This window comes from Heterodontus francisci, chromosome 25, assembly GCF_036365525.1.
Source record: "Heterodontus francisci isolate sHetFra1 chromosome 25, sHetFra1.hap1, whole genome shotgun sequence".
In the NCBI taxonomy this organism is placed as follows: domain Eukaryota; kingdom Metazoa; phylum Chordata; class Chondrichthyes; order Heterodontiformes; family Heterodontidae; genus Heterodontus; species Heterodontus francisci.
The window spans coordinates 35367574-35379915 of NC_090395.1; the positions used below are offsets into that span (position 1 = coordinate 35367574).

General features: G+C 43.8%; 1 protein-coding gene across 6 annotated transcripts in view; it reads left to right on the forward strand.

The window, feature by feature from the left end:
* Positions 1 to 12342, forward strand: part of LOC137383819 (ankyrin repeat and SAM domain-containing protein 1A-like) — a 549597-nt gene that overhangs the window by 163428 nt on the left and 373827 nt on the right. For all 6 annotated transcript variants that reach the window (XM_068057078.1, XM_068057083.1, XM_068057082.1 and 3 more), the window contains exon 2: positions 4666 to 4746. In XM_068057078.1, coding sequence (XP_067913179.1) covers positions 4666 to 4746 — 81 coding nt within the window. The remainder of the gene's footprint in view (positions 1 to 4665; positions 4747 to 12342) is intronic.

The following is a 12342-nucleotide window of genomic DNA, read 5'->3' on the forward strand; positions in this document are numbered from 1 at the left end:
TCCATCCTCTTTACTATGATTTTCTTCTGCAACTTTTCCTCTTTCAACAGAATTAGAAGTGATAAGATTTCATAAAGGTTCAAAAATTGCTATTAAAAGTAATGGAGAGGCTAATAGCGCTCACTGATATTAATGTGCAAATGCCACAGCAACTTTAGATGCGGGCAGATCCGTGAGATAATGTGAAAATCCGAAAGTAGTTGTTCGAGATGTGCTGCTCCACTGTTAGCTTTGCAAAAATGGCTCACCATTCAAATGCATTGAGTGGCATGCAGTTCCTGTACTTGCAAGGAAGATACAAAGTAAACTTGCATAACTTAAGGGCGTGTTCATTTCAGTCTAAATGCCCTTTTAACAATGTGTGATATGTTAATTACTGGTGCTGTAAATTATCTATTACAGGTGTGGAGTCTCATTCCCTCAGGTTTTAATTGTTGGAGATTTAAAAATATTTTTTCTTTCTCTTTCAGTCCAATCTTGCTTTCCCTCTGTTGCTATTTCTGTAACATATTTAGTTTAGTTTAGAGATACAGCACTGAAACAGGCCCTTCGGCCCGCCGAGTCTGTGCCGACCATCAACCACCCATTTATACTAATCCTACACTAATCCCATATCCCTACCACATCCCCAACTGTCCCTATATTTCCCTACCACCTACCTATACTAGGGGCAATTTGTAATGGCCAATTTACCTACCAACCTGCAAGTCTTTGGCATTTGACTTCGAATTCACCCATTCTAACTTACACTTCCATGTTCAAACTATGTGCTGTTATTTTCACAATCCTTCAATCTAATTGGTTAAAGTGAGGGCTAGAATTTGCAGGAAAAAAAACATTAATTTAAAATGGTAATGTTTTAAATGGAAGAAATAGGTAAGAGGATAAATATTTTATCCAGGATCATCACCAGTAACTCTGAACTGTGGCCTCCTTTTGATTTTTGAATTTGAGTATCAGTGATATAAATATTCAAAAATGCAGTTAAGTTTTCTATATGTGGCAGACTTGAAGTTTGCTTTTTTTTGCAAGTGAATTGGTGTTTCTAAAGTGATTTTATATTGCTTATATCGATTGCAAAGGGCACTTGGTCATTCTTACAAAGCAAACTGTAGCAACACCTTGTGGCCAAATTGTATATGGCTGTCGTTCGGTGAATGTCCATTTAACTTGTAAGCATATTACCATTAGGAAGCATATAGATATTAGCCCGAGAGGCTTCTTTTAAAACTGTCTTGATGTAGATACTATGAATTGCAATTGATTGGCAACACATAGGGCCTGGTAATTTTTTGAGTGAACACAGGCATTCTGCTTCAAATGTGAAACTAATTTGTCTTTTGCTGTGCGCTGCTGTATTCAAAAAAAAAAATCACAGCGTATATTAACATGACTTTTTATGCTGCATTCATTTTATCTTAAATGCTACAGGATAAGGTACTACAATAACCTACTTTGTGTATTAATCTGAATTCTTGCGTACCCTTTCATGTGTTCGAGGTTAAAACTTTTTAAAGACTCGAACAAGTGGCCAGCTTTGTAATTTGAGCTTCCAAATTTGCAGTATTTCTGAGGCTTAACAGTCAAACATAATAAGTCTGCATCTAAACTTGGGTCTCAGTGCAGCCATAGTTAAAGTTCCTTTACCTTCTACATGAAGAAGTTCCTGACATCACCCTGAACTCCAAGTTTAAGGTGAGGCCCCCTTGTTCTGGATTCCACCACTAGATGAAACACTTTCTCCCTGTCTACCCTATGAGATGCTTTAAATTCCTCTTTCACACCTCAAATGCATTACCCTTTAATCTTCTACACTTGAGGGAGTACAAGCCTAATCTATGCAAGCTTGCCTTTTTTTTTTAAGTTTTGATATCATTCTGGTGAATCTGTGCCACAAGCCCTCCTAGTCCAATATGTATGGTGTCCGGAATTGGGCGCAGCAGTCTTAATGTGATCTAAACAGAGTTTTATACAACTGTGGCATAACTTCCACCCCTTTGTATTCTGGCCCCCTTCAGATGAAGGCTAACATTGCTTTAGTCTTTTTAATTTTTATTATTCATTTGTGTACATGGCTTCCTAAATCTCTGCTGCTCCATAGTTCCAAGCATCACAACATGTAGAAAATAATCTCATCTATCTTTCTTGTGTCCAAAATTATAACCTCGCACTTCCCTGGGTTAAACTCCCATCTGTCACAGTTTTTCTCACTCACTTTCCAACTTTCTGCTCCCATCTACAATACTTAATATGCCACCTAACTTAATGTCATCACCAAACTTGGATATATGGCTCTTGGTTCCTTCATCTATGTCATTTATAAATACAGTGAAATGCTGAGGCCCCAGTACAGATCACTTGGAAGGCACCACTCGTCGCATCCTTCCAATTGAAGTACATACCCATTATCTCTATGATGTGTCTCCTACCTCCTAACCAATGTCCTACCCATGTCAAAAGGTTGCCTCCAAGTCCATGTGCTTCCATTTTTTTCAAACAGTCTCTTGTATGGAATCTTATCACTTTTTAAAAAAAATTCGTACATGGGATGTGGGCGTCACTGGCAAGGCTAGTATTAATTGCTGTTGAGAAGATGGCGAGGAGCCGCCTTCTTGAACCTCTGCAGTCCGTGTTATATAGGGAGTGCCATGCTTTTGACCCAGCGACAATGAAGGAACAGTGATAGTCGTCCAAGTCAGCATGGTGTGTGACTTGGAGGGGAACTGGCAGGTGGTGGCATCTGTTGACCTTATTCTTCTAGGTGATAGAGCTTGCGAGTTTAGAAGGTGGTGTCAAAGAAACCATGGCAATTTGCTGCAGTGCATCTTATGGATAGTACACACTGCAGCCATGGTGCACTGGTGGCAGAGGAAGTGAATGTTTAAGGTGGTGGATGGGTGCCATTCAAGTGGACTGCTTTATTCTGAATGGTGTTGGAGCTACAATTGGAGAGTATTCCATCACATACCTGGCTTGTGTCCTGCAGGTGGTGGACAGACTTTAACGAGTTAGGAGTTGTTACTCGCTGCAGAATTCCCAGCCTCTGACTTGCTCTTATAACCATAGTGTTCATGTGGCTGGTCCAGTTAAGTTCCTGGTTAATGGTGAAACCCCAGAATGTTGATGGTGGGAGTTTCTGTAATGGCAATACCGTTGAATGTCGCGGGGAGGTGTTTATACTCTTGCTTGTTGGAAATGGTCATTGCCTGGCACTTGTGTGGCATGAATGTTACTTGCCAATTATCAGCCCAAGCCAGCATTTCCCAGGTCTTGCTGTATGTGGGCATGAATCCTTTATTATTTGAGGAATTGTGCATGGCACTGAACACTATCAGCGATCATCCCCACTTCTGATCTTATGATGGAGGGAAGGTCACTGATGAAGTTGGTTGGGCTAAGAGAACTGCCTTGAGAAACTCCTGCAGCGATGTCCTGGGGCTGAGACAATTGGCCTCCAACAGCCGTAACCATCTTCCTTTGTGCCAAGTATAACTCCAGCCGGTGGAGAGTTTTACCCCGATTCCCATTGACATTGAATGTCTTGTTGAAGTCCATTAAAAATAACATACAAAGACATTCCCTTATCTGTCATGTTAGTGACCTCCTCAAAAGGTTAGCTACCTCAGTTAGACAGGGCTGACCATAAATCATGCCTTTATTACCTTTAGTCTCAAGTATTCTAATGCTCCCCTAGCTGGTTCCCATTTTCCAACCACCATAAAACTCACATCAAGTCCCATTCACCCATTACCCTGTGCTCGCTGACTTGCATTGACTCCTGATCTACAATGCCTTGACTTAAAAATTTTGGGCTTTGTTTTCAAATCTCTCCATGGCCTCGCCCCTTCCTATCTATGAAAACTTCTCCAGTCTTGCAACCCCCTGCACTCCAACAGTTCTGGCCTCTTGTTCAATCTTGATTTTAATCGCTCCCCATTTCTGGCCATGCTTTTAGCTCCTCGGGCCCAAAGCTCTGAATTCTGTGCCAGTCTGCCTGTCAACATTCTCTCTCTCAGATGCTCCTTAAAAGCTATGTCTTTGATAACATTTTTGGTATCTCTTTATGTGGCTTGGTGTCTGATAATGCTGTTGTGCAGTTTTACTATGATAAAGAGCGCCATGTAAATGAAATTTGTTGTTTAAATGTTCTAAGCATATTTTAGACATGTTGGCATTGAATTCTCCTTTTTGTGCATCATTTTTGAAGATCTAGAATATTGTATATGTATATGCTTTGAGAGGACAGATCCTCTTAAATTTCTGTTCCTAGTACTGCAAAACACTGGTGTCTGAGATGGTGATCCTTCCATGTTACTGTGTGATTGCCAAGCTAGTGGGTGCGAAATGCCCATTGGAAATTTGCTTTCTGATGACTTCATGCTGCAGCATAGCTCAGATCAGTTATTTAGGGCATAGAAGAGTGTCCCTCCATCTCATGCTATCAGGCATTTTTTTGTTCCAGTGTGCTACCATAACAATATGTCGGATTGTGTTGTTAGAAAGCTGAGTGTTAAATCGTGCATTTCTTTCAGAGCAGGGGCAAAGTTCTACCTTGAGGATTGTTTCTCTTTAGGATGGGGGGGCGGGAGGGGGGTGCGGGTTTGGTGGCGATTGGATGGGAATAATATTTCTGGAAGGAAAATGTTTTTCTTTTTTCTTTTTCAGTATTTGGAGAGGACCAAATGTCAATTGTGTGGACAGCTCAGGATATACCCCACTACACCATGCTGCTCTTAATGGACAAAAGTAAGTGAGGTGCTTGCAGACAAAATATTTGGAGTGTGTTCCCAATTTTGATGAATGAGATAATAGAGCATTGAATATAAACTGATACCGGGCATCTTGACCAACTACAAATCTTCCTGTGATAGTCTCTGGAAAAAGTAGCCAAAAAAATGGAATAATGCACAGGCAGTCTTTGTCTTTTTTTGATATGCTGAAAATTGCCCTGTATGCGTCTCAAAGTGAGTCTGCTGTTGTACAAATCTAAAGTGACTAAATGCAGCTGAGTCAGAGCTAACTAAATGGACAGGAATGAAACTGAGCACACAAATATTTCACAACTAAGCTGTAAATAGAATCGCCATTTTAAATTGAAGTATATTTCAGAAACTGAGGCTCGACAAAGCTGTGTGGAACAGACATTTTGATTTCACAGGCTTATTTTCCATTCTAAAGAAAACCATGTTGCAAAACTTCTGAAATTGAACTTCACTTTCATAGCTCAAATATCATATACATTGGTCTTTACATAAACACTGTGGGTTGCCAGCTGCAGTTTCTGTGAGGTCAGCCGCTTAGGATCTGAGAGACTGTCGACGGAGGAGGAGAAAAGACATTTAGGTGTCCATGTACACAAGTCATTGCAAAGATGCAAAAAAAAACATCAAGGGGGTTGGAATTCACATGTACAGAGCCGCGGTCAGGCTCCATCTGGTGTACAGCATCTAACTTTGGACACCAAACATCATAAAAGATATAAAAACAGAAAATGCTGGCAACGTTGAGCAGGTCCGGCAGCATCTGCAGAGAGAGAAACGGTTAATATTTCAGGTCAATGAGGTTTCATCAGAACTGGGAAAAGTTAAAAATGTAATTGGTTTTCAGCAAGTGAAATGGGGAAGGGTGGAAAAAGAACAAAAGGGAAGGTCTCTCATACGGTGGAGGACAGGAGAGATTAAATGACAAAAGAGTTTGTGGTGCAGGGCCAAAGGGAGTGGTAATGGGCCAAGCAAAGAAAGCAGACCCTTTTACCCGTCTCCAGTATTCTCCCTGCATCTGGATGCTCCCCTCCCCTTCCAGTAATCCCCTAGCCTCTTACCCTGTCTCCATCTTTTCATTGAGAACTGCTGGCATGACACCTGTCATCTCAATTTCTCTGCTCTCCTCACTCACTCTAATCTGCCTCCCTCTGAATTTACTGCATTCTGTTATCTCAGATCCAACCTGTCACAGCATTGTCTTCAAACCTGCTGACAGGAGTGGTGCTGTTGGCTGGCAAACTGACTCTAACTTACAGATGCCGCATGCCAACTCTCCGACATTTCATTTAACTCCCATGATGCATAATTCCACCACTGAATATCAAGCCAGTGTCTCCAGGACTGTCACTGACCACATCTCCTCTGGAGATCTTCCCTCCACAGCTTCCAACCTCATAGTTCCCCCAACTCCAAAAGTCCTCTTTTATCCCTTCCCAAGATCCACAAACAGGTCTAGCAGGGCTGTCCTATCATTTCAGCCTGTTCCTGCCCCACTGAACTGATTTCTTCCTATTTCGACTTTCCTTTTCTCCCCTTGTCCAGGCTCTTCCCACCTACATTTGTGACTCTTCCAATGCCTTGCGTCACTTCAGCTTCCAATTTCCTGTCACTAATTGTCTTATCTTCACCATGGACGTCCAATCTCTCAACACCTCCATCCCGCACCAGGATGATCTGAGGGTCGTCTGCTTCCTCCTTGAGTGGAGGCCTAACCTGTCTCCATCCAACACCACCCTTCTCCGTCTGGCTGAACATGTTCTCATATTGAGCAACTTCTCCTTTAGCTCCACTGACTTCCTCCAAATAAAAGATGTTGCTATGGATACCTGCATGGGACCTATCTATGCCTGCCTTTTTGTGGGATATGTGGAATATTCCTTCTTCCAGTCCTACACAGGCCCCCTTCCTCACTTCTTCCAGTACATGGATCACTATTGGTGCCATTTCCTGCTCTCGCCGTGAAGTGCAAAGGTTCGTCAACTTTGCTTCCAATTTTCACCTTCACATGGTCCATTTCTGACTCGTCCCTTCCCTTTCTCGACTTCTCTGTCTCCATTTCTGGGGGTAGGCTATCATTGAATGTTCACTATAAGCCCACTGACTCCCACAGCTACCTAGACTACATTTCATCACTTGCTGCTTCCTGTAAGGAGTCATAGGGTCATAGAGTTATACAGCACAGAAACAGGCCCTTCGGCCCATTGTGTCTGTGCCAGCCATCAAGCACCTATCTATTCTAATCCCATTTTCCAGCACTTGGCCTGTAGCCTTGTATGCTATGGTGTTTCAAGTGCTCATCTAGATACTACTTAAATGTTGAGGGTCCCTGCCTCTACCACCCCTTCAGGGAGTGTGTTCCAGATTCCAACCACCCTCTGGATGTAAATTGTTTTTCTCAAATCCCACCTAAACCTCCTGCCTCTTATCCTAAATCTATGCCCCTGGTTATTGACACCTCCACTAAGGGAAAAAGTTTCTTCCTATTGACCCTATCTATGCCCCTCATGATTTTGTATACCTCAATCAGGTCCCCCCTCAGCCTTCTCTGCTCGAAGGACAACAACCCTAGCCTATCCAGTCTCTCTTCATAGCTGAAATGTTCCAGCCCTGGCAACATCCTGCTGAATCTCCACTCCACCCTCTTCAGTGCAGTCACATCCTTCCGATAGTGTGGTGCCCAGAACTGTACACAGTACTCCAGCTGTGGCCTAACTAGCATTTTATACAGCTCCATCATAACCTCCCTGCTCTTATATTCTATGCCTCGGCTAATAAAGGCAAGTATCCCATATGCCTTTCCAACCACCTGATCTCCCTGTGCTGCTGCCTTCAGTGATCTATGGACAAATACACCAAGGTCCCTCTGTACTTCCGAGGGTCCTACCACACATTGTATATTCCCTTGCCTTGTTAGTTTTCCAAAAATGCATTACCTCACATTTCTCAGGATTAAATTCCATTTGCCACTGCTCTGCCCATCCTACCAGCCCATTTATATCGTCCTGCAATCTAAGGCTCCCCTCCTCACTATGACACCACCAATTTTCGTGTCATCTACAAACTTACTGATCATACCTCCTATATTCATGTTTAAATCATTAATGTACACTACAAACAGCAAGGGTCCCAGTACCGATCCCTGCTGTACACCACAGGTCACAGGCTTTCAATTGCAAAAACAACCCTTGACCATCACCCTCTGCCTCCTACCACTAAGCCAATTTTGGATCCAATTTGCCAAATTGCCCTGGAGCCCATGGGCTCTTACCTTCTTAACCTATCTCCCATGCGGGACGTTATTAAAAGGCTTACTGAAGTCCGTGTAAACTACATCAACTGCTTTACCCTCATCTACATATCTAGTCACTTCCTCAAAATATTCAATCAAGTTTGTTAGACATGATCTCTCCCTGACAATTCCATGCGACTATCCTTGATGAATCCCTGCCTCTCCAAGTGGAGATTAATCCTGTCGCTCAGAATGTTTTCCAGTAGTTTCCCTACCACTGATGTTAGACTCATCGGCCTGTAATTACCTGGTTTACCCTGCTACCCTACTTGAATATTAGTACCACATTCACTGTCCTCCAGTCCTCTGGCACCTCTCCTGTGGCCAGAGAGGATCTAAAAATTTGTGTCAGAGCCCCTGCTATCTCCTCTCTTGCCTCACATAGCGGCCTGGGATACATCTCATCTGGACCTGGGGATTTATCCACTTTTAAGCCTGCTAAAACTGCTAACAACTCCTCCCTTTCATTGCTAATATGTTCGAGTATATCACAGTCCCCCTCCCTGATCTCTACACCTACATCGTCCTTCTCCATCATGAACGCAGATGAAAAGTAGTCATTTAAAACCTCACCTATATCCTCCGGCTCCACACATACATTGCCACTTTGGTCCCTAATGGGACCTACTCTTTCCCTGGTTATCCTCTTGCCCTTAATATACTTATAAACCACCTTGGGATTTTCCTTTATCTTACCCGCCAGTGTTTTTTCATGTCCCCTCTTCGCTCTCCTAATTAATTACTTTAAGTACCCCCCTACACTTTCTATACTCCCACTGGTCTGATGTACACTTTCCTACAAGTAGCTGTTCCCAGTCCACTTTGGCCAGATCCTGTTTTATCATACTGAAATCTGCCTTCCCCCAACTCAGTACTTTTATTTACGGTCCATCTATGTCCTTTTCCATAACTACCTTGAATTTTTCAGAGTTATGGTCACTATCCCCGAAATGCTCCCCCGCTGACATTTCTACCACTTGTCCGGCTTCATTCCCTAGGATTAGGTCCAGTACTGCCCCTTCTCTTGTAGGACTTCCTACGTGCTGGCTCAAAAAGCTCTCCTGTATAAGAAATCCGCCCCCTTTAAGCCTTTTGCACTAAGACTATCCCAGTTAATATTGGGGAAGTTGAAATCCCCTACTGTTATTACCCTATTATTTTTACACCTCCCTGAGATTTGCCTACGTATCTGCTCCTCTATCTCTCCCTGACTATTTGGAGGCCTGTAGTACACTCCTGGCCAAGTTATTGCCTCCTTTTAGTTTTTACTTCGACCCATATGGCCTCATTTGAGGAACCTTCCAAGATATCATCCCTCCTTACTGCAGTAATTGACTCATTGATCAATAGTGCAATGCCACCTCCTCTTATACACACCCCCTCCCTTGCCCCATCACACCTGAAGATTCTATATCCTGGAATATTGAGCTGCCAGCCCTGCCCTTCCCTCAACCATGTCTCTGTGATAGCAATAATATGACATTCTCATGTGCTAATCAACACCCTCAATTCATCTACCTTCCTTGTAAGACTCTTTGTGTTAAAATAGATGCAATCCAGCCTTGCATTATTCGCTTGTGTCTTAACAAGTCTATATTTGAGCTGCCTTCCAGATGCCTTAATTTCTCTTCTCTCTTTTTGGCTGTGCATCACCCCCTACTGTACCTCCACTCTGCATCCCATCCCCCTGCCAAATTAGTTTAAGCAACCACCACCCCCCCCCCCCCCCCCCCCCACCCACAGCACCAGCAAACCTCCCAGCAAGAATGTTAGTCCCGTTGCTGTTCAGGTGCAACCCGTCCAACTTGTACAGGTCCCACCTTTGCAAGAAGCAGACCCAGTGATCCAGGAAACTAAAGCCCTCCCTCCTGCACCATGTCTTCAGCCACGCATTCATCTGCTCTATCCTTCTATTCCTATACTCACGAGCACGTGGTACTGGGAGTAATCCAGAGATTACAACCTTTGATGCTCTGCTTTTTAATCTGCTTCCTAGCTCCCTAAATTCTTGTTGCAGGACCTCATCCCTCTTTCTACCTATGTCGTTGGTACCAATGTGAAACACGACCTCTGACTGTTCATCCTCCAGCTTCAGAATGTCCTGCTGCCGCTCCGTGACATCCTTGACCCGATCACCAGGGAGGCAACATACCATCCTGGAGTCACGTTTGCGGCCACAGAACCACCTATCTGAATCCCCTATAACTATATCTCTCCTACTCTTTTTTTCCTGCCCTCCTGTGCAGCTGAGCCACCCGTGGTGCCACACACTTGGCTGTTGCTGCATTCCCCTGAGAAGCTATCTCCCCCAACAGTATTCAAAGCGTATCTGTTAGAGAGGTAGATGGGCCCAGGGGACTCCTGCACGACCTGCATAGTTCTTCTAATCTGCCTGGTGGTCACCCATTCCCTTTCTGCCGGCGCAGTCTTTACCTGTGGTGTGACCACCTCCCTGTTCATGCTATCCACGATGATCTCAGCCTCGTGGATGCTCCACATTGTCTCCAGCCACCATTCCAGATCCGAAATGCTGATTTTGAGTAGCTGCAGCGGGAGACACTTCCTGCACACTTGTTCGCCATGGATGCTGGCAGTGTCCCTGACTTCCCACATTGCATAGGAGGAGCACTGCATGCTGCTGAGCTGCCCTTCCATGACTTACCCTTAACTCCATTCCATTTTCCCAGTTTCTCCATCTCCGCTGCATCTGTTCTGATCAGCACTTCAGATATGTCTTCCTTTTTCGTTGACTGATAATTCCCCCCCACTGTGATTGACAGAGCCCCTAACTGTGCCTTTCCCATTTCCTGCACTTCTGCCCTCACCCTTTCCCCTCCTCCTCAGAACCATGATGAGGTTCCCCTTGTCCTGACCCCTCTACCATCCTTCCTGATATCTGTGACCTCCAGCATGATGCCACCACCGAATGCATCTTCAGCACCCCTCCCATTTCAGCATTCTGAAAGGATTGGCTCCCTCTGCAACACCCTGGTCCACTCCTCAGTCATCCCCAACACCCCCTCCCCTTTCCATGGCACCTTTGCAAGCAAGCAGACGAGATGCAGCACCTGTCTTTTTACCTCCTCTCTTTTCACTGCCCACGACCCTAAACAATCCTTCCAGGTGGAACAGTGATTTACGTGTACTTATTTCAGTTTAGTATATTGTATTCGCTGCTCACAATACAGTCTGCTGTACAATGGGGAGACCAAACGCAGATTGGGTGAACGCTTTGTAGAAGACCTCGTTTAGTCTGCAAGCATGACCCCAAGCTTCCAGTCGCATGTCATTTTAATTCTCTATCTTGTTCTCATGTTGAGCTTTCTATCCTCTGTACCACCAATCTTTTTTGTCATTTATTCTATCTTGTTTTCCACCCTATCACAGACCTTCCCTTGTGTTCTTTTTCCATTTCCCCCCACCACCCCCATCTTTCACTTGTTTAAAACCTATTACATGTCTAATTTTTCTCAGTTCTGATGAAGAGTCATCGACCTGAAATGTTAACTCTATTTCTCTCTCCACAGATGCTGCCTGACCTGCTGGGCATTTCTAGCATTTTCTGTGTTTATTTCAGATTTCCAGCATCCGTAGTATTTAGGTTTCATATCAGCAAAGATATATTGACTTCGGAGGGGAAACGGTGCAGTTACACCAGAATGATACCTTGGCTCAAATGGTTAATTTATGTGAGCAGTTTACTGCATTACCTTGGTTTGTATCTCCTTGACTTTAGGAGATTGACGGGTAATGTAGTCGAGTTCTTTAAAAATAACGAGACATTGGAGAGGGTAAAGAGGAGAAATTATTTCCTCTGGTGGAATTTGGAATAAGGGGGCATAATCTTAATATTGCAGTTCGACCATTTAAGGACTGAAATCAGGAAACACTTTTTCACACAAACGGTAGTGCAAGTCTGGATCGTGCTCCCCACAGAAAGCCTTGGATGCTGGGCCAGTTGAAATAGTCAAGACTAAGATCAATAGATTGTTGTTAGGTAATGGAGAAGTATGGATCAAAGGTGGAAAAATGGAGTTGAGGTACATATCAGTAGTGATCTAATTCAGTAGTGGGTTAGGGTTGAGGAGTTAAATGATCTACTCCTGTTCCTATTCCTTGTACCTTAAGTTAGTGAAGTGCATCACAGAAAGTTGCATTTGAAGCCTAGGAGATTGGCTTGCAGGTAGAAGAAAAATTTGCTCAGTTTACTGTGGGGATTTTTGTTTTACCTCTAGGCATGGTGCAGTCGTGGTCTGGAAGAAGATGGTATTCCCCACTTTCTCACCTGTA